This window comes from Tamandua tetradactyla, chromosome 8 (assembly GCF_023851605.1).
Source record: "Tamandua tetradactyla isolate mTamTet1 chromosome 8, mTamTet1.pri, whole genome shotgun sequence".
NCBI lineage: Eukaryota > Metazoa > Chordata > Mammalia > Pilosa > Myrmecophagidae > Tamandua > Tamandua tetradactyla.
In genome coordinates, this window is record NC_135334.1 from 85,371,949 (window position 1) to 85,396,083 (window position 24,135).

Here is a 24,135-nt window from a genome sequence, read left to right on the forward strand (position 1 = left end):
GCAAATATTCTAAGAAATGATGAATATGCAACTATGTGATGATATTAAGAATTACTGATTGTATATGTAGAATGAAATGATATCTTAATGTTTTGTTAATTTTTTTAATTAATAAAAAAAGTTAAAAAAAATAAAAAAAGAAAACAGGCCTAAATTGTGAGCTTTTAGAGCAGACGTTAAGTCTGGAGTGATGATTATTATTTCTGGATTTTTAGAGGCTTTTATATATATAACCTGATATTTAGAGATAAGAATGAAATCAAACAAGTTAGTGTTATAAGTAATTCAGAACATAGGGGTAAGGAAGACAGTGTCTATATTTTAGAATCACACATACTCTTTGAGACCAATGGAAGAGAAGTTTATTTGGTCTGGAACTGAAATTTTCTGTAGTGCATAATCTAATTCAACCTATCTGTAGAGCTCATTTGAACAACTGAAACACAGGGAGCCCAGAATAAGAAAGAGGTTCTTTAATCCTGTATAGATTATTATAATGCCTGGAAACATCCTAAAGTATATTAAGCAGATAATCAAAAAGTATTGGCAAAGTCCCCTGAGGGATAGGAGAAAGAATATGGAACTGTTAAACCTTACCATAAGGGAATCCCCTCATACTGTGTCAAACTTTAGGGACACCCAAATCAATAGGCCATGTCCTTGATCATGAGGCTTACTCTTGTGAAGCTTATGTAGGTAGTAGAGAAGCTTAGACTACCTGTAGGCATGCCTAAAAGTTACTTCTGGAGGACCTCTGTTGTTGCTCAGATGTGGCCTCAGTCTCTCTAAGCCCAACTCTGCACGTGAAATCATTGCCCTCCCCCTACAACATGACATCCAGGGTTGAAAATCTCCCTGGCAATGTGGGAGATGACTACCAGGGATGAATCCAGACCTGGCACCATGGGATCAACAATTCTATCCTGACCAAAAGGGAGGGAAAAGTGTAATTAATAAAATGTCATTGGCAGAGAGAATTCAAATAGAGTCGAGAGGCTACTCTGGAGGTCGATCTTACCTTGCTATCTATCATAACCTGCCAGCCCTCAACCAGGACCATTCCAGCAAATCCTAAAGAACACCTAGGGCAATATATAAGATTCCACAAGGGTTCCATACACTAGAGTAACTTTCCAGAAACCTACAACTTCCAGATGGGTCCCTGGTCCAGATAAGTCCTGAAACCTAGCTCAGCCTCTCCAGAACATCAGATGGTTCCATCTCCCTACCTCATATTAGTGACAGACCCTTCCAATGTCAAAAATTTAGAATTGCCATAGCCTAAACAACCTCAAAGAGAGGTACGGAAAGATCAAAGGTGATGATGGAATTATACATAGAAGATAGGTCTTAACAAATTAATATTAATGCTGAAGCATTAAATTGAAATCTCTTTTAGTCTCTAGTATTCTAGAGCAGCTATAAGTAAAAACCTAAAATTGTGAAATTGTAACCCATGTCAAACTCTGAAATATGTTCTACAACTAATGGTGGTGCTGTCTTTTGAAATTTATAGCTTTTTTCTATATATGTTATTGTTCACAAAAAAAGAAGGAAAAAGAAGTTAATTGTGATGATAAAAAAATATTTAACCCTTCTAGCCTCCTATATTTTAGAGCGGCTAAAAGGAGAAATCTGAGAGGATTGTATGGTAGCCCACGACAAACTTGGGGATCTGTCCTGTAACCACTTGTGGAAAAGTGCCTCGAAAACTATTGTTTTTTTTACTTCTTTTCTTTGTATATATGTTATACTATAAAATAAAAAAGTTAGAAAAAAGAAACCACATTAAAAGAAAAAAACAATGGTCAGAGAGAAAATAAACAACAAGAAAACAAAAAATTAAAAAATAATGGTCAGAGAAAGACAGAAATAACTAGGGATAAATGTAGTGGTCCTGTACTGAACAACATTTTCTTCTTTCTCCAAGGAATCAACACTGAGAAGAATATGTGAGAGGAGAAATTCTGACAAGAGTATAGTTTCTCACAATGGGAGGTGGATTGAAGAAGTAGGCAGCCTGAAGGGGAGAATGAGAAAGTCTCTTTAGAATAGAAGTTTTTCCATTCCACCATAACAACACTCCAAAAAGTAACAAAACTGCCCGTGGTGCCATTTTGCTTTCCATACTGTGATGGGGGTGGGGATGGGGAGGGAGGAGGCAGACTGTTTGAACAGTGTTTCCTCACAGTTGATTAACTCAATAATATGAAAGGATTTTCCAGAAAGGAAGACTAAAGAGAAAATAAATAAAATGAGTCCCTTTTATGGGATGAGGAGCAACACACACATGGAAAGCCCCAATTGAATTCCCCTCCACCACTTCCAAAAAAATAGTATAGTGGCCAAACTTCTTGGATTTTGTCTGTCCTTTCTGAGCAGCTGCTGGGAAGAGTTTGTCCAAGCCTAGAAAATATACCTGGGATCAGTTGTCTCTGCAACTTTACCATGAATTGTTGAAATAATCCCAAACCTACTACCATCCACTAAAGGAAATTTTAAAAATGCCCCAATTTGGCATAGTAAACCCATTTTGAACTCTTAGCAAAATTATTTAAAAAGAGCAGAAACTAATCCCACAAGTACTACTACCCACAGCTACATCTGAACTTCCCCTTTTCCCTAGTACCCAAGCAATAGCAAAGCAGACCAACATGAAAGAACCAGGTCTCAACTAAAGCTCTGAAGGAAGGACAAAGAGATCTCAGACAAAGTAAGAGTCAATGAAAATGTACCTGCACAAAATATATCTGGGCAAAATGAAGCTCCAGGTAGAATTTCCAGAGCAAAAAGCAATAAAATAAAAACAAATGGAATGGCAACTATGCAAAAACACTATTACCAAAAGAGGAAGGAAAGAAGGGAGGAAGATAGAAAGGAAGGAAACACATAGAAGACAGATGTCAGGATGGAAAAATATCTCCAAGAAAAACGTGTACCACAAATGCTTTGATTCTAAGATAAATCAAGATGAGAAGACCACACAAAGATGGAAGAAGATTACAATTTAAAGAAACAAACTGAAGACCAAAATAACAGAACTAGCAAGAAACTGGAAAACAGAGAACTAACCAATATATTCTACTACAAAGGAATAAAACAGAAATGGCCTCAAACTGAAATTGTAAGGAGAGGCAGATTGAAATGCTCACAGGAATGAAGGAAGGAAAGAAAGAAAAGTAAAGTATTTAGAGATGGAGTAATGGATTTTAAGTTGATATATTGATGAGCAATCTATGGATCATGTTGTTTCTATAGCAGTGAATGAAACAAATGCAAGAAAATACATATTCAAAGATATAATAAGAGAAAATTATCCTCAAATGAAGAGAAAAGCTGAACTGCAGATTGAAACAGCATGCTATATTTTTAAAAAAGAAGAAACAAATGAAATGATAAAAAGAAGATGCAGAAATGATTCTACAGCTACCCTTTTAGAAAAAAGTCAGTCACCTCTGGGAATGGGATAGGGGTGTGGGAGGGATGCTGAAAATCAGTTGTCAGACTTCTCTGCAACACTGGATATGGTAGAGCAACATCTACAAAGTTTTGAGGGGGAGTAACTTCAGAATTTTATAATCATCCAAGCTCTCCTTTAAGAATAAAGACAATTATTTCCAACATGCTAGAACTCAGGAAATATAGCTCCTCTGGGTCCTTTTAAGTAAACTATTGGAGAGTAAGTCCAGCAAACAAGACATAATCAAAATAAGAAATTTAGAAACAGTGAGCTGTGGAGAAGGGGGACTAGAAGTGAGCATTAAATTCTTTTTACATATAAATCTAAGGCTAACCAGTTGTGAAAACTATGGTTATAAAATGCAATGTAAATGCTATAACCTTGACCATATAAAAAGAATAATCTACCAATTGTATAGCTGGAGATGGAAAGGTAAGAAGAAATATGCAGGAGGGAAGAAATGCTGCCATTCCCATCTTTTCCTACAGGAAGTCAAGCTCCAAAATCGTTAATGCATTTTATAATATATTCTTAAACTTTTAAAATGAGTATATCTTTTTGAAAGGAACAATTACGAAAATTAAGGAACTCCTATGGCTTCATCTCACTTTAATTAAATTTTAATATTTTACGATTTCAATAAGTATGTACAGCATAATCTCCCTTTCCTCCCTCTTTCTTTCTGTATTTGGGGGAAGATGGTATTTGGTGTAAGCTTTTCTTTGCTCTCTTTTTTATGCTTTTCACAATTGGTTTAATATTTTTTTATAATGAACATGAGCCATTTTTAACAGAAACAATATAATTAATTTCTAAATATTTGGCTTAACTCATTCCATTGAAATATTTGTTTCTGGCCATTTCAAGGATTTGAAAAGGTAACTTTTGTGGCTCTGGTTAAGGATGCTTAAAAGCTACTGGCTGGGGCTAAACTTTCCTCAGATCTATCTTCTCAGTGAGGCCTTTTCCCTGCCTGAAACCTGGGACTCTCAGCACCTTGCTGAGGGTACCTGAAAGGACTGGCCCCATTCAATGCACTTTTCTGCCTCTGTCCACACCTCTCTCAAAGTCCAGACCCAGATGTCCACCTACCTCCTAGACACTGCCACCTGGATAAAGATAATAAAAACAATTTCAACAGCCAACATCTAGTGAAAGTCAACTACATGCTATATGTACTTTCTCATTTATTCCTTACAATAGCTCTGCAAAGCAAATATTGCTATGCTCATTTCCTGGGGAAACTGAAAACTAGGAAACTAAGGCTCAGCCAGGTTAATTAGATTCCCCCAGGGTCCGAGGTAGTTAGTAGTAGATCCAGAATGCAAACCCCAATCTATCAGACTCTTGCATCCAAGCTGCCTCCCATAGTATTCGAACTCATCCAAACCCAAACTCATTGTCATCTCAAGCTATTTCCTCCTCCTTTTCCTGTGTTCCCAATTCTAACAGGACTCTCACCAGTGTGCCCGTGCAGATACCTAGTGCCCTTCCTGAAATTACCCTCAACCCCATCTCACCAATTACCACCAAGTTGACCTCCAAATAGTTCTCAAATCTAACCTCAAATTGCAGGACTTCCTCAGTCCATAAGTCCCATCACCTTTCCCCAGGCTATTACTACACCTTCCTATCTGGTCTCTTTGTCTCCAGTCTCTCTCATTTAAGGCCAGGTTTCATAATCTGTCCAGAAGAATTATTCTAACACATAGATTTGAGCCTTCTTTACCTGCAGGCTTCTCTGGCTTCCCAAGGTGTCCAGAATGAAACTCAAATTCATTAATTGGCCCTCAAGGGACCACATTTGGTTCACATGAGATTCCTTCTGTTTCCAAATCATGTCAATCACTAGAAGATGCCCACATGCCTTTGCTTCTGCTATTCCCTCTGCCTGGAATGCCCTTCTTTTTCTTAGCTCAAAGCTGCTCTTCCCTGTAATGTTCCCTACAGAGCTGGCTGCTTCTTCCTCTGTGTTTCTAGGTACTTTAAGTTCTGTGAAGGTCTTATCACAATCTACTATAATAACTTTGTTCACTCTTGTATTCCCTGTCCTAGAAGGTGAAGATGAGCTCATTCATTGATTCATTCATCCAGTATTTATTGAATGCTTTCTATGTTCCAGGCAATGACCTTGGAGCTAGGGCCATAATGCTGAGCAAATAGAGGGACAGAGACTTAATTAGAGAAACATTCAAACATTTCATTTCATACCCTTGGATTCTACAAAGGAGAAGGAATCTGAGGGTGCCAGAATAGCCTTTTCTTAGGAAGTGACATTTGAGCAAATCTCTGAAGACTGAATGGGAGTATATTAGGCAAAGAGGAAGAGAACATTTCAGGTAGAGGAAACAACATGTACCAAGCTGTGAAGAGGAAGGAATGAAATGCTGAAGGAAGACCAAGGCGTTGGGAACGAGGGGGAGAATGTCCCTAAAAGATGTTGGGGAATTGAACAGGGTCCACCATACAGGGCCTCATAGATCCTACTGAGAATTTGAGTGCTCATCCTAAGGGCAGAGGGAAGTCTCGGAAGATGAAGACATTGAATCAGATTTGCATTTCAGACGGATTTTTCTGGCTGCCCTGAGGACAATAGATTGAGTTGGGTGAAGGTGTGAGGAGTACAGACAGAGGGACCTGTTAGAAGTCTACTAAGGTAGCTGAGGGACTGAAAATTAGCTGGGACAAGACCCTCTCATTGAAGCCAGGGCCTGAGCCCTTTTCACCTTTGCATCTTCCAGCATACAGTCTAGGAACTTTGGCTTGAAACAATCTGAAAATGACTAAGACAAAAATGGGTACAGGCGGATTGTTAGAAAGGCCAAATGCAGCAGAGAAAAATATCCTCCCAGTCCTCAGAAAGTGACATAGAGCCAAAGTTCTTAAGAATCCAGAATGTTCTAATAAGGATCTTTTCTGTCTCCCAAAGGAATAACCAAAAAGCATCACAGAAGACTCAAGTTTTCCCTGTGAGCGCATATGTACTGCTCTGTTGAGAGGCTGTTTAAGGGCCAACCTCCCAGCTCCCAGAGAGAGCTCATATAAAATAAAAAACACCATGACCAAGTAAGTTTTATTCCAGGACCATAAGGGCTTATTTCTATATTAGGAATATTATTGATATAATATGAATGATATAACACGTATGATTCTTTCAATAGATAGCCAAAACACGTTTGATAAAACTCAGAATATTTCAACTTTGAAAAGAATATTTCCTTAAAAAAATAAAAGTGTATCTATTTAATAAGACACAACATGACCCTTGAAAGAAAAACACAAAAATAATTTAATTAAAAACATAAACAAGGCAAGGGTTCTCCTTATCACTATTATTGTAGTAGAAAATGTTACCAAAGTAATAAAGCATACCCAGATATATACATAAATACATTCACAGTCACAGAAAAATAAACAGTGACTTGGATAAAATAAAAGTAACAGATGGTTTGATGGTGAATTTGCAAAAGGAAGGCATTCTGCAAAGGGGTCAGACACACTTGGCTTCCAGTCCTGACGATGGCAATTAATAACCTTGTGTCCTTAACCTCCCCAACCCTCAGTTTCCTCATTTATAAAATGGGGATAGTAAGGTCTATTTCCTAGCAACGTTTTGAGCATTAAGGGAAATATTGTCAAATGCTTAGCACAGTATCTGGCACATAGTAATCACTCTAGTTATAATAATCAAGCTAATTAATCACTGTGGTAATTATTCTAAAATTTGTTAATAGTAGTTACATTTATTACATAAGAAACATGCATAGCACCAAGCAGTATTTATCTGTGCCACTAATTAGGAGCTAGAAATCTAATGAAAAAATGTCTTCTTCATAAATAAACAAGCAAAAATATAAATCACATAGAACATGATTTGGAACAAGAGAGATAGAAGATCTATACAAATGAAGTCACATATTTTAGAGAAAAAAAGTGGGACAAACAGTGTGACTGAATGAGAACATTTAAAAATAAAATAATTTAATAGTCTATAAGGGGGTGTAAGGGTAGTTCAGTGGTAGAATTCTCACCTGCCATGTGAGAGACCCAGGTTCTATTTCCAGCCCATGCGCTTTGCAAAAAACATACAAACAAGCAAAGAAACAGACAAGCAAAAAAAAAACCTCAAAAATTCAACAAATGGTGCTGCAATAATGGGATACTCACATGGAAAAAGAATGAAATGTGACTCCCCACCATACAGCATACCAAAAAAAAAGTCCATGAACTGTGAAAACAAACAAAACTTGTACAGTTCTAAATCAAATGTGTAGCTTTAGAGCAATCACAATAAAAATATTGTACAAAACAGTATAAATTACATTTAGAAAAATGGACAGATAAGAATCAGAACTAGATCTGGAATCCTTGAATCTTAGGTTACATTAAAAGAGACTTCTACGGTCATCTAGTCCAAGAGGAAGGAAAGGCTCAGAAAGGTTGAGGAACATATTTAAGAACTTCATTAATTGGTGTCTGGACTGGGACATGAATTCAAATCTGGATTCTTGTCTAATTGCTCTTTCCATTAAATTGTACTGAATTTCTGTATCTAAAATATCTGTACATATTCTGAAAAAGAAGAAGAATAAGGGAGAACTGACTCCATTGTGCACTAGAACACATTATCAGGCAGCATTAATTAAAATGGTGTGGTATGGATCAGCATAAAACAGAATCAAGAGCCCAGAACTAGTCTTTGATATAATAAAAAAGATTGTAGCATGATTATCTAAGCCACAAAGTAACAAGAAAGGCAAACATCGTCAAAACATTGTAATTTACAGAATCTCAAATAAATCATAAACACATCAAAATAAATTTCAGAATTTAGCAAAATAAATATAAATAAATCAAACTATGGATAATCTAATAGAAAATAGACTAGTGATGCTAATTAAGGAGAAGTACTATTTTTATACTTTTTTCATTTATAATGATAAAAATAGAAGGCATCGCAAAGGAAAAGATGAACTAAATGATCATATGAAAACTTTATAACCTCTCTAAAATAACATAAACTTGTTAAAAAGAGAAAAATTATAGAATGAAAAAATATTGAGAAAATATAGCAGATAAAGGATTAATATGTGTAATATACTAAGAGTTTTTATTTATTTATTTATTACCAACAAAAAGCCTGAGACCTAAATAGACACATGGGCAAAGAAATGAGTACTAATTCACCCAACCAGATATAAAAATGGTAAATAAATTTGTGCTTTCTAGAAAATTATTTGAAATGATAATGAAGTGCCATTTCATATCAATATTATAATACATTATTGTTGTTGTTTATATTGATTAATTGATTATCTGGTTCTTACTATTTTCTGAGAAGTAAGAAACAAAAGCAAAGCAAATTCTGGTGCTGGAAATGTTTAGGAGCAAAATGTAAACTGTCTTTTCAGGCAGTATTATAAATTGGAGGCAGTTAGTAAATGCAAATGGATCTGCACTTTGAGCCAGTGAATCTCAAGTCTGTGAATTTATACCAAGGGAGTAATTTATTGGAAGACAAAAAAAAAGCACAAGTACAAAGTTGTTTAAAGTAGGGTTGTTAATTATGCCAAAAAGAACTATAAACATTTGAAATATTCAACAACAGATATATCAATGTGAAAGGATATATGTACCCAATAAATGATAAATATGAAATTAGTTATGAAATAGCTTAGTAATAAAAAAGTAAAAACAGGAAGTTATATTTAAGTTACCAAATCAGTTGTGAAAAATTGTAAATATTGAAAAGTAAAAATAGTTAATTCTTCATAAATCATGATGTTGTAGGTGAAATTTTAAGATTTTTTTTCCTAGTATTTCAAATCTGCTTTAATAAACAAATTAAAATTTAAAAGTAGAGAAGTATATAATACATTTTCAGAAGATTTCCTCTAAAGATGGTTATTTTTTTAAATTTCGGTATTTTAAAAAAATATTTGATGGAAAAGCACTTTTTCTGACCACAATAGAATGAAGCTGGAAATTAATAATCACCAAAGAACCAGAGCATTCACAAATAAGTGGCGATTAAGCAACACACTCAGTGGGTCAAAGAAGAAATTGCTAGAGAAATCAGTAAATATCTGGAGACAAATGATAATGAGAATACAACATAGCAAAACTTATGGGATGTAGCAAAGCAGTGCTGAGAGGGAAATTTATTATACTAAATGTCTATATTAAAAAACAAGAATAAGCACAACTTGAGGATTTAACTGCTTACCTGGAGAATTTAGAGACTAAATAGCAAACTAGCCTCAAAGGAAGTAAAAGAAGAGAAATAACAAAGATTAAAGCAGAAATAAACAAACTAGAGCACAATAAAAAAATAGAATCAACAAAACCAAAAGTTAGTTATTTGAGAAAAACCAACAGAATTGAGGCACCCTCTAGCTAGACTAAGAAAAAAAAGAGAAAGAGAGGACACAAAATAGACAAAATCAGAAATGTGAGGGGGGTCATTACCACAGGTCATGAAGAATTTTAAAAATCATAAGAGAATATTGTGAACAACTACATGCCAACAAACTAGACAACTTAGATGAAATGGAAAAATTCCTAGAAACACGCAAATTACTTAAACTGACTCAAGAAGAAGTAGATCTCAATAAACCAATTATAAGTAAAGAGTTTCAGTCATCAAAAATCTTCCCACAAAGGAAAGCCCAGGACCAGACGGCTTCACAGAGGAATGTTATCAAACCCTCCAAAAAGAACATCAATCCTGTTCAAACTCTTCCCAAAAAAATTGAGAAAAAAAGAATGCTACCTAACTCATTTTATGAAACTAACATCATTCTAATACCAAAACCAGATAAAGACGCTACAAGAAAGGAAAACTACAAACCAATCTTCCTAATGAACATAGATGCAAAAATTCTTAACAAAACACTAGCAAATTGAGTCCAACAATTCATTAAAATAATTATACTATGACCAAGTGGGGTTTATACCAAGAACACAAGAGTGCTTCAACACAAGGAAATCAAACAATGTAATACAGCACATTAACAAATTGAAAGGGAAAAAAATCAATCATATTGATTGATGCTAAAAAAGCATTCAACAAAATCTAGCATCTTTTCCTGATAAAAACACTTCAAAAGGTAGGAATTGGGTCGTTAAGATGTCAACTCTACTCAAACCAATCTACAGATTCAATGTGCAATACAGTCAAAATCCCAACAACCTACTTTGAAGACTTGGAAAAGCTGGTTATCAAATTTATTTGGAAGGGAAAGAGAACCTGAATAGCTAAAGATACCCCAAAAAAGAAAAGCGAAGTGGGAAAACTATTACTTCCTGGCTTTAAAGCTTACTATAAAGCCACAATGGTCAAAACAGCATGGTACTGGCACAAAGATAGACACATTGACCAATGGAATAGCATCAAAAGTAGAGAAATAGACCACAAAATCAATGGACAATTGATCTTTGACAAGGCCCCCAAATCCACTGAACTGGGACAGAATAGCCTTTTTAATAAATGGGCATGGGAGAATTGGATATCAATAGCCAAAAAAAATGAAAGAGGACCCCTATTTTACACCCTATATAAAAACTAACTCAAAATGGATTAAATGCCTAAATCTAAGAGCCAGTACCATAAAACTTCTAGAAGAAAATGCAAGGAAACATCTTCACGACCTTGTAATAGGAGATTGCTTCTTAAACTTTATTCCCAAAGCACTAGCAACAAAATAAAAAATAAATGGGAACTCCTTAAGATCAAGAGCTTCTGCAAAGGACTTTGTTAAAAAGGTGAAGAGACAGCCAACTCAACACAGAAAATATTTGGAAACCACATAGTGGATAAAGGCTGTGTCAGACACAAAAGGACAGATACTGTATGATTTTGCTATTATGACAAAAAGTCGATAGTGGAGGGATATAGGGAGAAAATTAAAATTGCATGCTATGGCCTATAGTTAACAGGAAAACATCAACAGTACCACAGCACTAAGAGGGGTAACTAACTGGAGGTAGGGAGGGACAAGTGATAAGGTATAGTTTTGATTTGATAATTGGTGATTTGTTTGCTGGTTCTTTGTCATTATGGACCAGTAAAAATTATCTAAAATTGAAACTGCTGCTGATTGTATAGCCAAATGAAGATACTGTAAGAAATAGTTTATTTTGGACATTATCTATGATGTCAAATAGATGGAAGGAGCCAAAGGATACAATGACCAAGAAGCACAATGGCGAACGGTGATTTATTTATATGATAGAATTTGGTGTCGCTACAAAACAGAGGGATGTTGAGGGGCAAACAATGAACTGAATAAACCTTGGGGACAACATGCTGTGCAAAATTAGCCAGAAACAAAGGAACAAATATGCTACGGTCTCTCTCAGAAAATACTTATAAGAAAATGGGAGCTTAGATTGTGGGCCCTTATGGCAGCCTCATTTGGTCTGAAGTTGTGGAGGTATTTCTGGATTCTGAGACACTGAGCTATGTGTATATCAGCTGATATTCCCCTGAAACTTTGAGTAGCTCTGTGTCACCTAGTACCAAAAATGGAGAGTGCTGCAGCCCTGAAAGTTAGCATAGCTATATATGATAACAGTTAAAGTAACTGAGAAAGAAATTAGCCTTCAATTAGAGTTTAAAACAAAACCAACCTTGTTTAATGAGTCTAAAGTAATTAGTAAATTAGAGGATAGTGTATGTATGTTAGACCTTCAGCTACTGTATGAGATTAAAGGCAAAGAGGTTTATTATGTCTAGAACCTAAATTTTCTGTTACACCTAATCTAAATCAATCTCTCTGGATAGCTCATTTCAACAACCTAAAGTCCTGGGGGCCAGAACAGGAACGAGGCCTTGTAATTCTGAATAGCATATTAAACTCTCCCATCTGGGAAACCCCGGGTAAACCTCTCAATCACTGGGGACTCAGAAAAAAATAGGCCAAGCCCTAGATTTTGAGGCTTGCCCTTATGAAACTTAAATTTCTATAGGGGAGAAGCTAAGACTACCCATAATGAGGCCCAAGAGTTGCTTCCAGGAAGCCTCTTTGTTGCTCAGATGTGGCCTCTCTCTAACCCAACTCTGCAGGGAAGATCTTTGCCCTCCCCCCTACATAGTACAAGCCATTCAGGGGTGATGATATCCCTGACAATATGGGGCGAGACTCCCAGGGATGGGTCTGGTCCTGACACCCTGGGATCAACAATGTTTTCCTAACTAAAACGGGGAAAAGAAGTGTAATAAATAAGGCATCAATGGCCATGAGAGATGAGTCAGAAGGCTATTCTGGAGGCTACTCTTATATGCAAGCTTCAGTTAGATAGTGCTAATTGCCATGGTTTGCTAACCCCCAACCAACATCACTCCTGTTGACTCTTAAGAATACCTAGGGTTCAAACTGAGACTCCATAAAGGTTTCATGTACTAGGTTTGCCTTCCTGGATCATATAATTCCCAGAAAGTTCCTATGCCAGATAAACCCTAATACTCAGAGGGACCAGCCTCTCCAGGATTGCCAGTTAATTACATTCCCCTATCCTTTAGTGTTGGCACCCCTTCTCAACATGAAAAAGTCAGAACAGGCATTGCCCAATGATCTCTATAGATTGGAAGAAGGATTAAAGGAGAAGGAGGAGATACAATAGAGAAAATAGGTTTAACAAACAAGTATGACTGCTGAATCACTATATTAATATTCCTTCTAGCCTCCAGCATTTTGGAGCAGCTAGAAGGAAAAATCTGAGATAATGAAATGATAGCTCATGACAAATTCTGCGATCTGTTCTGTAACTACTTGAAGTGAGTTTTGAAAATTATTGCTTTTTTCTTTCTTTGCTTTGTATATATGCCATATTTTACAATTAAAAAAATATTTGGTGAAAAGCTTGCTTCTGGGAACCTGCTTGTTAAGGTTGAACATGTGGGTATGTTACTGTATTTCAGAACCAGAGCTCCCCTGAGGCATTGGTGACACCCTGGATGTACCCATACAACCATGTGTACCCAGAAAGCTTCTCTTGGAGACTGACCACAGGCAGCATGAAGTGGGTCAAGGATATTCAAAAGGTGCTCTGTGAGGTGCCTGGGTGGTTCAGTGGTAGAATGCTTAGCTTCCATGCGGGAGACCTGGGTTCTATTCCTGGACCTTGCACCCAAAGAAAAAAAGGTGCTCTGTGAATCCTGGGTCCACTGAGGTGTCTCAAGGCCACAGTAGAAAGGGAGAGGGGCCCAGAGGTATGCATTCAAGTCCTCCCACCCCCTCCTACCAGAGCAGCCCCACTCAGTTCTCCCCTACCTACTGGCCTTCTATGGATTAGTTTGTCAGAAATGTTGTGCAGCTAAAAAAAAGTTCTGCCATCACTTGCATGATGGAAGAACCATGAGATTTGATTTCAGGAGATGTTTGTTCTTCAGTTTCCTCACCTGCCTCTCTTAGTTATTGGGAGGATGGGCTTAAATCGGGGGTACAAAGTGATTTATATTGTGGAAAATAGCATAAAGAATTTATTTATTATGATTAAATTAAAAGGGGTAGGATTTAGGTAGTCAAATACAAGAGAGAGAAAGGAAAGGAAGAGGGTTTCAGAGCTGGTGGGACTTACCCACTGATTTGAGGGACAGCTGTGAGATGGTTTGGAGGGGGGTGTCATGTAAGGATGGAGACTTAGCATGAACAAAAGCATAGAAGAGGATGGGCAGGGAAGAGGACCTGGGGCAGAGGGAAGGGCAGCCTGGCCTGTTGGGAACACTCTTCCCTCTGAACTCCTCCCCACTCCTCTTTGTGTCCACCTCGTGGTGCTTACAGTTATAGTAAAATGTTTCAACTCCCTTATCACATCTTATACAATTGCATCCGTTTATTCACAGATGTTTATTCAGGGTCTAGTAGTGCCAAGCACCGTTGTAAACACTGTGGGGTGGACAGACAGACACAGACACAGACACACACACACACACACACACACACACACGAGATCCCTGCCTTCAAGAGGTTTATACTCTAGAGATAATAACAGTTAACATCTTAACTACCTTATTATGTACTAGGCACATTCTAGGTGCTTCACAAATATTAATTCACTTAACTTTCATGACAACCCCATGAGATAGGTACTATTATTAGCCTCATTTTGGATATGGGGAGAATTAGGCACAGATTGGTTGTGTAGCTTGACCAAATCATTTAGCTGGTTAATGGCAGAGACAGAATTTAAGCTAGATAGCAGGCTTCACAGTTCTGACTCACATTGGTTTTCAGCGCACATATTCCAAAGAATTGTGCCAAATAGGATCCTAGGAAGCACTGAGAAGTAGGGCTGGTCAGTCAGACAATTCAAGGAGGATTAGGACTCTACGCAGATATCACAAAAGGTGAGCGAAGAGATGGGGCGGAATGGGGAGAAGACAGATAGGTTAAAAGTCTTATTTTCGGAAGATGGGTCTGGCCAGGTAGATGGAGGTAGGGGTGGTATAGAGCCTGTAAATTCGGAGGGAGGGGATTTACAGTGTCCCAGGAGGGAAGGTCTAGAGGTCGGGACTTTGTGGTGACAGCAGATTAGAAACCAAGAGATGACTCTGATGTCTTTGAAAAGAGGAACCGATACATTCGGGTGGCTTCCTGGGTGTGAGGGGAGATGGAAAAGGAAGCATCAAAAGTTCAGGCCTGTGTAGCAGATGCAAAGGAGGCTAAATACAGGGTCGCCACGTTAGGCAATCCCATTACTAGGAATATACTCAGAAGAACTGAAGACAGGGATTTGAATAGACATTTTTACACTAACATTTATGGTGGCATTATACATGCTAGCCAGTGGATGGAAAGGATACATTGATTGAGGAGCTATGGTGAGCTGTGATGTATGCATGTGATAGAATATTGTGTGGCTATAGAAAGGGATGAAGTTGTGAGGCATGCAATGAAGTAAATGAACCCTGAGGACATTATGTTGATCAAAATAAGCCAGAAGCAAAAGGACCTGGTCTCATATATGGGCTCATTAGAAAATACAAGAAATTTAGGGCCCAGATTGTAAGCTCTTACAGCAGTCATATTTATTTCTGAATTTTAAATGTTATTTCTAAATTCCTAGATGCTGTGCTCAATATGCAACCTGATATTTCCCCGGAACTTCAGGTATCTGTGACACCTGAGACTCAGAGTTAAGAGTTCTGTAGCTCTGAAAGTCAGCCTTTCTCCATACAGCAACTGCTAAAGAAACTGAAAAAGAGATCAGACTTCAATTGGAGATATGAACAAATCTGATCTGGTTAGAACTAAGATAAATTGGAATACAGGATAAAGGATGATATTGCCTGTATTCTAAAACTTCACCTTCTGTGAGAAATCAAAGAAAGGTGTTTATTTTGTCCAATTTAAATTTTGTATAGCACACATTCTAATTTAACCTGTCTGCTAGTTCTTTTAAACAACCTAATCACATGGGGCCTAAAATAGGAAATGAGATCTTATAATTTCTGCACAACTTTAATGTAATATCTGATATATTATTGAGTATGGTGTGCAGATAATTAAAAAGTATCTGCAAAGTCCCTTGAGGACTGGAGAAAATATATGGATCTACTCAACTTCCCCACCTAAGAAATTCTTGCTACACTTAAAGCATTAAGGACTCCCAAATTAATAGGCCAAGTTCTCAATTTTGACGCTTGCTCTTATGAATCTTATTTCTGTTACAGAAAGTTTATTTCTCAGAAACTTAAAACCTCCATATTGTTCCTATGCTAGATTAGCCCTGAAAGCCAGAGGTACTAGTTCCTACATCAACAAGTTGCATCCCCTTAACCCATAATGCTGACATCCCTTTTCAACACGAAGAAGTAAGAATGGCATTGCCCAAATATCCCTAAAGATTGGGAGAAGGTTCAAATGAGGGGGAGGAGTTGTAACAGAGAAGTTAGGATTTAACAAATGAGTATGACTACTGAATCATCATATTAATATTTCTTTTAGTCTCTAGTTTATTAGAGCAGCTAGAAGGAAAAACCTGAAATTGTGGAACTGTAACCCATACCCAAAGTAGGGTATGTACTTTGAAATCTTTTCGATAGCTACTTATTAAAATGTACTTTGAAATCTATTACTTTTTTGCATAAATGTTATATTTCACACTATAATATGCTTTAAAAAATTCAGGCCTGGGTGACCCTTCCATATCATTCATTCATCAGCAAACATTTACTGAAGGCCTGTTCAGTGTCTGGCCCAAACGATCCACGGGGATGGACAAGGGCTGCTATCAGGAAACCAGTGTTTACTTGCCCTTCCTTGATCTGGCGCGCATGGATCCAGCCCTGGACTGAGGGAGGCAGTGACCCCACCCCACCTACCTTTTTCTTGTTCAGCTGCTTCACTAAGCTCTGGAAGCTTGAGGCCCACTAAATTCTGACTTCTCATCAGGATGTGCTCCTTTGTAGGGAAAGAAAAAGACAACATTTCAGATGCTGACATCAGCCTGGACTCTTCTCTTGGTCCTGTCTATGGCTCTGTGACCACTAAGCCTTGGGGGGGGGGACTCTCAGGGCAGCCTCGAGAGTCATGTGGAGAGTCACGATATGGTGAGAATGGAGGGGTACCAAGAAAATGGGTCCATGAAACCCCACCATTAGGGCCACATTCATTGCATTAAGAATGGTCCTGATCATAGTCGGCTTGCTCTTTTTAGATACAATGGTATGCCCCAGGGTTAATGAGCTGCTTGGATAACATTTAGCTGCAAAAACTAGGCACTCTGGAGACAGGGGGAGTCTTTGGCTGTTTTCAAGCCACTCCTGGAAATGTCATGCTGTGGTCTAAGCTGGCTGGAGCTTTGTGCCCTGTGGTTCATTGCAGTGAGTGCCTAGTTCCAGGAGTTGTGACACACATCCCCACCCCTGCATCCTCAGCTCCTCAATGACTTTTTGGGGGGCACCTCTTGAGTTTTTAAACTTTCCAGACAAATGAGGCCTGGGAATTGCTGCCCCAATTGCAGACCTAGCAGTCACCATGCAAGCACAGCCAGGGGAGTGGCAAGGCTGGCTCAGTAGTGTGGTGAGAGAAAGATGCTAATCTCAGGAGTGCAGCACAGGTAGGCTTACACCTGCTCCAAGCCAATCTGCACCAGACAGGGCCCTCCAGAGAAAATGCCTGACACAGCTCCTCATTCCTGATGACTTGTGCTATAAATGAATTTTCAGTCCTCTGTATAGTAGAGATCATTTGAGTGGTATTGCACCAAGAGACCAAAAAAAAAAAAAAAGAGGAAAAGAAAGGAAGCAGCCAGCAGAGGGTGCCCATGGCTTGAAGGGAAATCACTAGTCTTTACTGATATCCTTAACAATAAGTGGCCACAGTCAGTCAGCTCTCAGCACACTGGATGGGGGTGGAGTGGGGTTTGGGGTGGGGGGCTGGCATTGCTCAGCTGCTAAGGTAGTAGTTAGTTGGAGCTGGATGGGACCTCTGGGTTCTCTATAATCTTCTTAGCTGGATGAGGAAAAACCTGCAAGAGTTGGGGGTAACTGTGGCCCACCCATGGTCTCTGATGGCCTGGGGGGCCATGAAGGCAAATCCCTGCCTGTCTGACCCCTTTGGATCTACCTTCAGCATAAATGTGGGTCTGTCGGCCACCCCAGGCAGCCCCACCAGGCCCTGTGCTGATCCATTCGTTAGTGAGGTCTTCCTGGCTGGGTCGTGTTTTCTGTGTAAGATGTTAACATGAGCAGCCAGGCCCCAGCTCCCCCTGGGCCTCCAACTCAGAACTTTACAGAAGGTCTGAATAGGGCAGTGGCCAGAATCGGAATGTGCCCTTACTGACTCAAAAATCCCCTCACTTAGCACTTGACCGCTATCAGGTGCCTATTTTCCTTTCCTGCCCCATGTCCCTTCTGTAGTGGAGGCAGGAAAGCTTTGCCCAGCTCCGGCTATGGGTGCCCCAGGCCCACCCTATGGAGTCCCTGTTGACTTGGCCTACAGTCTGGGCTGACCTTCTGGGGAAGAATGGATTGAATGGGAACTGCCTTGCCCTGTTAACATTTTCTCCCTCACACCCTCACGGACTCTCTCCCCTCATCTCTAGATACTTCCAGTTCCCCCCACCCTCTGCACAGGGTGGCAGCCCCATGAGAGACCACTGTGCCTGGTTGGATGGCCAGCAAAAGTAGGGGACACCATGGCAGTTAGAAGAAATTCTCCATGGGATCAACCCCCATGGCCATCACTATACTTGCATATGGACATGAGACCCTGTGTTAACAGGCATCAGGAAGGAAAGCAGCTTGGGACATCACAAGCTGCCTATTTCAGTCTCAAGAATGCCAAAGCACTCCATCAAGGAGTTCCTGTTTATGAGCCACCAGCTCTGGCTGGAGGAGAAAAACAACACTGGTGATAGAAGTCCGTGTTTTCCTCTACACACCTGTTCTTCCTTTGAAATGCGGCTTTATGTGGCAACTATACCCCAGACTGACCTCTCCCTAGTAACTGGGGTAATAACACCTGCATCTCATGTTTATGAAGAAGTTGCACAGGTGGGTCTGATTTCTCAGGGTGGGAAGTTTAGGGCCCCGTGAGGCCCAAGTCCAGGCTAGACCTGCCCTACCCTAAACCCCGCCAGAGTTAGTCTGGTGAACTCTCAGCCCAGGAGAACCTGGAGCACTCTCTGCCCAGGACAGGGTCACACCCTGCCTACCTGGCCCTCAGGAACCCACCTCTCGGAGCTTGGTCAGTTTCTGCATCCGCACAGGCTGTACTTGTATCTGAAAGTCTTTGAGTCCGGGTGCCTTGGCCAGCTTGCTGCTGGTTTTGCCTGAAAAACGCTTCTCTTCCTCTGCCAGCGGCAGCTTGGCAAGTACTTTCTGCAGCCGGGGGCCGGGTTCTTCGGGGCCGCTGTCCCAGGAGACCCCTCGCAGCAGGGGGGGCCGGGGCACAGGGGGCCACAGTTCAGCCTTGGAGCTGACCTTGGACCCTGCTGGCTCCCCAGCTGAGCCTTTCCCCTGGAGGATTGGGGGAGCTGCCTCTCCAGAGACCTGGGCTGGACTTCTCGGCAGAGGGTTGCCTTCCTTGGCTGTCTTGTGGAGCTGCTTCCCCAGCTCGCTCTCCACAGGGCCAGGCTGGGGGCTGTTCAGGGCCATTTTCCCACCACTGCCTGTGCCAGAAGCTGGGCCCTTGGGTGTGGTCTCAGGGTGCTGGAGGGGATCAAAGTTTTCCTTTTGTTCTATTGCAGTCTCTTTAGACTTCTCAATTGTCGGGGAGTGAGGAGCCAGCTTGCCCTGAGATACTTTCCTCTGGTCATTCTGCTTCTGGTCAGCTAGCCCTTTGGGAACATTCTGAAAGAGACAAGGTAGAGCTAGGACCCTGGAGGGAGCTTGCGGTGGAGGCTAGTGGAGCCACTTTTGATGTAGGACATCTGCCCCCAAGAACCCTGACCAATAAGCCCATTTGGATGGGAGAGGGAGTGCTAGGTAGAAAGGGAAGGCCTCTTATTCAGGTCTGAGCCAGCAAAAGAAACCCACAAACATGCCTGAGGTCTGTAAAACAGAGGGCAATAGGACCTACAATTCACAACCAGCCAAGAACTTCCCACAGGCCAGGAGCTGAGGAGGAGCTTGGAGTAGAAGACAGCCTGGGGCTGTCACAAGCTTTGGCCCCGATTTCCTTGCTCTAGATTCTAGTCTTGGCTCTTCCTGGAGAGACCCTTAACTCTTTGGGTTCAGTTGTCCAATCATATTTGTGAACACTCTGAAACTGTATGCAAATCTGCATGTGTGTGTGTGTGTTTATGTGTTTGTGTCTGTGTGTGAGTGTGTATATGTATGTGTGTTTCTCGGAAGAGAATTCACAGCTTTCACCAAATTCTCAGAGCGTTCCATGATCCCAAACAAGTTTGGGACCATTGCATAAGGTGATCCTTGCAAAGATGATAGCTCAGAAGTTTTAAGATACTATACTCCTCATTTCCTGAGGAAAACTTGCTGTGAGGAAGATGCCAGTCTTGTCTCCATACTAGTGTGTGCTAAAACTCTTCCAGGAGACTCTACCTTAGACCCAGCTCTAGTTGAGATTGTGTTCCAACACTGCTCTCGACGCCCCCTTAGAGCACTTTAGCACCTTGCTCTTGGGGACCCTCTATTGCTCTTTAGCAAAGATGGAGTTTTCCTGGCTGCTCTCAGGAAGAATCCCAACCAGGGGCTTGATCTTTCTACCGTTTTCACTTGAGCTGACAAGAACAGCAGTCTTGCCTGGCTCCTGAGCCTGGAGGTCCCCTTGTTCCTGCCTAGCAGACTGCCTGGGAGCACAGGGCTGTGGGCAGGTCCTTGGGGAAGTCAGGCTCACTGAATCCTGCCCCCACCCCCCTCCACTTCAGATGTCCGGTCATGACTGGGCAGACAGGTCTACCAGTTTCCCCAGCAGCCCCCAGCCTTGACTCTCCATGCAAGTACACACATGTGCAGACTGTCTGGGGTCAGGCTAGGCTTCCAGCTACAGTCTGTGGCTCCCACACCCAAATCAGGCAAAGCTCAAACTCACAGGCTCGCCAAGGTGAGGTGAAGACACTTTGGCCTCATCCCCCTTCTGCGGTGAAAGTAAACATATGTCAGTCAGCAATGGGAAGAGACCACATTTCCTCTTGAAATATCCTCAAGGAGGTCCTTAGCAATGGTTTAAATACCTCCCTCACCCAGCACCCTCATTTCCAGTAGGCCACTGGGGGCCTCCTGGGTGTTAGGGGTTGAGGGGAGAGACCTGTTGGCATAGAAACCCCAAGGGGCGCACTTGTTACCTGTGGCGGTGTTCCGGGCAGAGGGGACTGGGGGCCACTGCATGCATCCAAACCTGGAATGGTCCAGGAACTGGTGAGCGATTTCCAGCACCCCAGACCTTCTGTGTCTCTTTAGCAGAAACACGCCTCCCTCCCCGAACATTCTCCCTTAGCAATCTCAGCCCTGGGAATGTGTAACAGCAGCCACCAACGCCATCATTTTTTTGAGTACCTCCCATGTGCCAGGTTCTGTGGTGGGGTCTCATTTAATCCCCACAGAAATCATGTGAAGAAACTGAGGCATAGGGAAATCACAGTACTCATCCAGGTGTCAGCACTGGGATTTGAATGCAGGCTGTCTGACCCACGCCTGAGCTTATCCCACAGTACCGATAAGGGTAAGCTACTCTCCCTGGCACCCTGCCTCTTTCCCTGCTGGTCCGAGGGCATGCCCCTTTTCACAGCCTAGAGAAAGGGAAGAAATAAAAAAGTAAAGAGTGGCCCAGGGGCTTTTCCAAGTAAGTTCTGTGCTAGACTTCTCTTTGGACCCTCTCTGGACCTCCTAGGCAGAGAGAGGCCCTTCATAGCTCCCCTTTTCATAATGTTGCCTGCTTCCTTCTGGACTAGGCCTGCCTCCCCCACATCAGCCCATGGACATCATAGAAAGTACATCGGCCTCCTCTGGAGCCTCCTGGCAGGGGTAGGGGTTTGGCTGGGTTGTTGGAGGGGGCACGTAGGGGATACTGAATGGGGATACTGCAGACTAGTGTGTGCAGGCTTGTACTCCTCAGCCTGTCTGACCTCCGAAAACTGGGAGGTATCACCATGCAGCCAGATGTCCTGGGCTGAATTGGGTTCTCCAAAAAGATATGTTTACTCTAAGGTCATCTGTGAATTGGACCTTAATTAGAAATAGGGTCATTGAAGATGGAATTAGTTAAGTTAACATGAGGTCATGCTGGATTGGGAGAGGGAGCTTTAATCTAATATAAGAAGGGGAGAAAAGGCCCAGAGAGAGGACAGCCTTGTGTGGATGGAATGCTACAGCTGCAAGCCAATGGATACCAAAGATTTCCAGCAGCTGCCAGAAGCTGGGAGGTTTCATAGGGAGCATGGCCCTGCCAACACCTTGACTTTGAACTTCTATCCTCCAGAAGTGTGAGACTTTGTTATGGAAGCCCTGGGAAACTCAGACACCAAGGGAGGGGCAGAGCCACCATCCAGGGGAAGAAGCTGGGGCTGGACCTCACCTGGTGGGCTGGGGACTGTGAGCGAGTTGCTCCTAGAAGATGCAGGGGAAGCTCCGGGGCTGAGGTCCAGGGGAACAGCTGTAGAGACAGACACAAGCAGTTGTGAGCTTAGAACTTCAGTCTAATACAGATATCTTTCAGGTATTTCTGCCCCCTGGGAACTAAATCTGCCTTATCAGAGTAACGCTGATTCTTGAGTGCCATACAAGGCTCTTAGTACTACCCAACCCTTCCCTGACGGCAGTCAAGAGTGAGGGCACTTGGATCATTGTTCATGTGCGTGTGTGTGTGTGTGTGTGTGCGTGTGCAGGCTTGAACTCCTCAGCTTGTCTGGCCAGACCTCAAAACACCTTCCAGAAACCGAGGACCGGGCATCGCATGACAGGTGCATCTCCCAAAGACTGTTCCTCTTGTATTTCCCAGGATGGCCCTGATTTCATATGCTCCCTTATCCTCCTAAGTACAAGCCTAAACCCTGCCCCAGTCTTTTGCTTGGGAAGAAGAGTTACCCTTGCCATAGGGGTAGCAGGAGGATTTCAGTACCCGGGGAAGCCTTACTTCTAACTCCGAAATCCCCCAAAGAGCAACACTAATCATCAACCCTCCTCCCACTCCCCCCCCCCCAAACACACACACAGCACCTGGAATACTTCCCAGGACCCACAGCAGATCAGGGAGAGGGGAGCCCAGTGACAGCCTCTCCAGACCTTTCCTGAGGTAGTGGCCAAGAGAGCAGGGCCTTCTAGGGAAGATGGGGCTGTCACACAGAATACATCCATAGAGGGTAACCCAGGTGTCTGTGAACGTGGGCAGTGCATGAATGACTTCTCTCCTTGTGGGATTAGAGAGGGAGAAGCTGGCAGGAGTGGGTTTGTGTCCATGTTCATAGGTGAACATATGGGCTGACATAGCTTGACCAAACAGGATGCTACAAATGTCACATACCAGGCCAAAAACTGAAACACAGGAGAGTTTTCTGGGCTAGCATTGGATAGACATTCTATAGCTTCTGAAACTGGGAAACGTGTGCTCTTCTTTCAGGATACTCTCCACAAGGCTCAGTCCTCTTGGGGCCCTTAGGCCTGGGGGCAGGTGAGTCACGGGCAACTCCTTCAGAAGCAAGGCTTCCCCTATGGCTGGAGCCTGGCTCTTCCCTCTTCCCAGCACACCCTCCCCTACCTTAGAGTGGCTCAGGGAAGCCACCAGAACATCCTAGTCCTGCCCTACCTGTTGGGGAGTCTCCTGGGCTGCTCCTGGACTTCCTCCCTCGGCGGGTCAGGAATCGCTCACTCACTGTCTTGGCTTCTTCCAGCAGTGCCAGGTTTTTCTTCTTGTCCTCCTCTGAGATGCTGATATCTGGCAGCTGGTCATTAACCAGATCAATGATGTGTCCTGCAGGGTCTGCAAAGGAAGTAGAGCACTCAGAATGATAGCAACTGAATCCTAGGCCCCAAGTTAGAGACCTGCCACCCCACACCTCAGCCCAGGGCTGTGGGAAGACCCAGACAGCCAGTTCTCACTGGTGCCAGTCCGTAGGCAGGGCTGCATGGCTTCCAGACCTGAGCCCATGGCAGAAGCAGGTCCTCTGTCACAAGTGGTCATGAAGCCAACTTTGGTACCCAGCCATCCTAGAACCCCACCTCCTTGTTCCATCTTCTTACTTTGGGTCTCTGTTTCTTTAACAAGCTGTTG

At 41.8% G+C, this 24,135-nt stretch overlaps 1 protein-coding gene across 3 annotated transcripts in view; it reads right to left on the reverse strand.

Annotated features, from left to right (window-relative positions):
• IRAG1 (inositol 1,4,5-triphosphate receptor associated 1) overlaps positions 1-24,135 on the reverse strand; it is a 164,814-nt gene that overhangs the window by 45,464 nt on the left and 95,215 nt on the right. The window contains exons 5-10 of one of the 3 annotated variants that reach the window (XM_077113987.1): positions 23,671-23,844; positions 22,444-22,521; positions 21,215-21,267; positions 20,962-21,006; positions 19,143-19,760; positions 16,788-16,866 (exon numbers count right to left, since the gene is read on the reverse strand). In XM_077113987.1, coding sequence (XP_076970102.1) covers positions 16,788-16,866; positions 19,143-19,760; positions 20,962-21,006; positions 21,215-21,267; positions 22,444-22,521; positions 23,671-23,844 — 1,047 coding nt within the window. Of the gene's footprint in view, positions 1-16,787; positions 16,867-19,142; positions 19,761-20,961; positions 21,010-21,214; positions 21,268-22,443; positions 22,522-23,670; positions 23,845-24,135 lie in introns of all 3 variants that reach the window. The other 2 variants (XM_077113986.1, XM_077113989.1) reach the window with 2 other exon arrangements.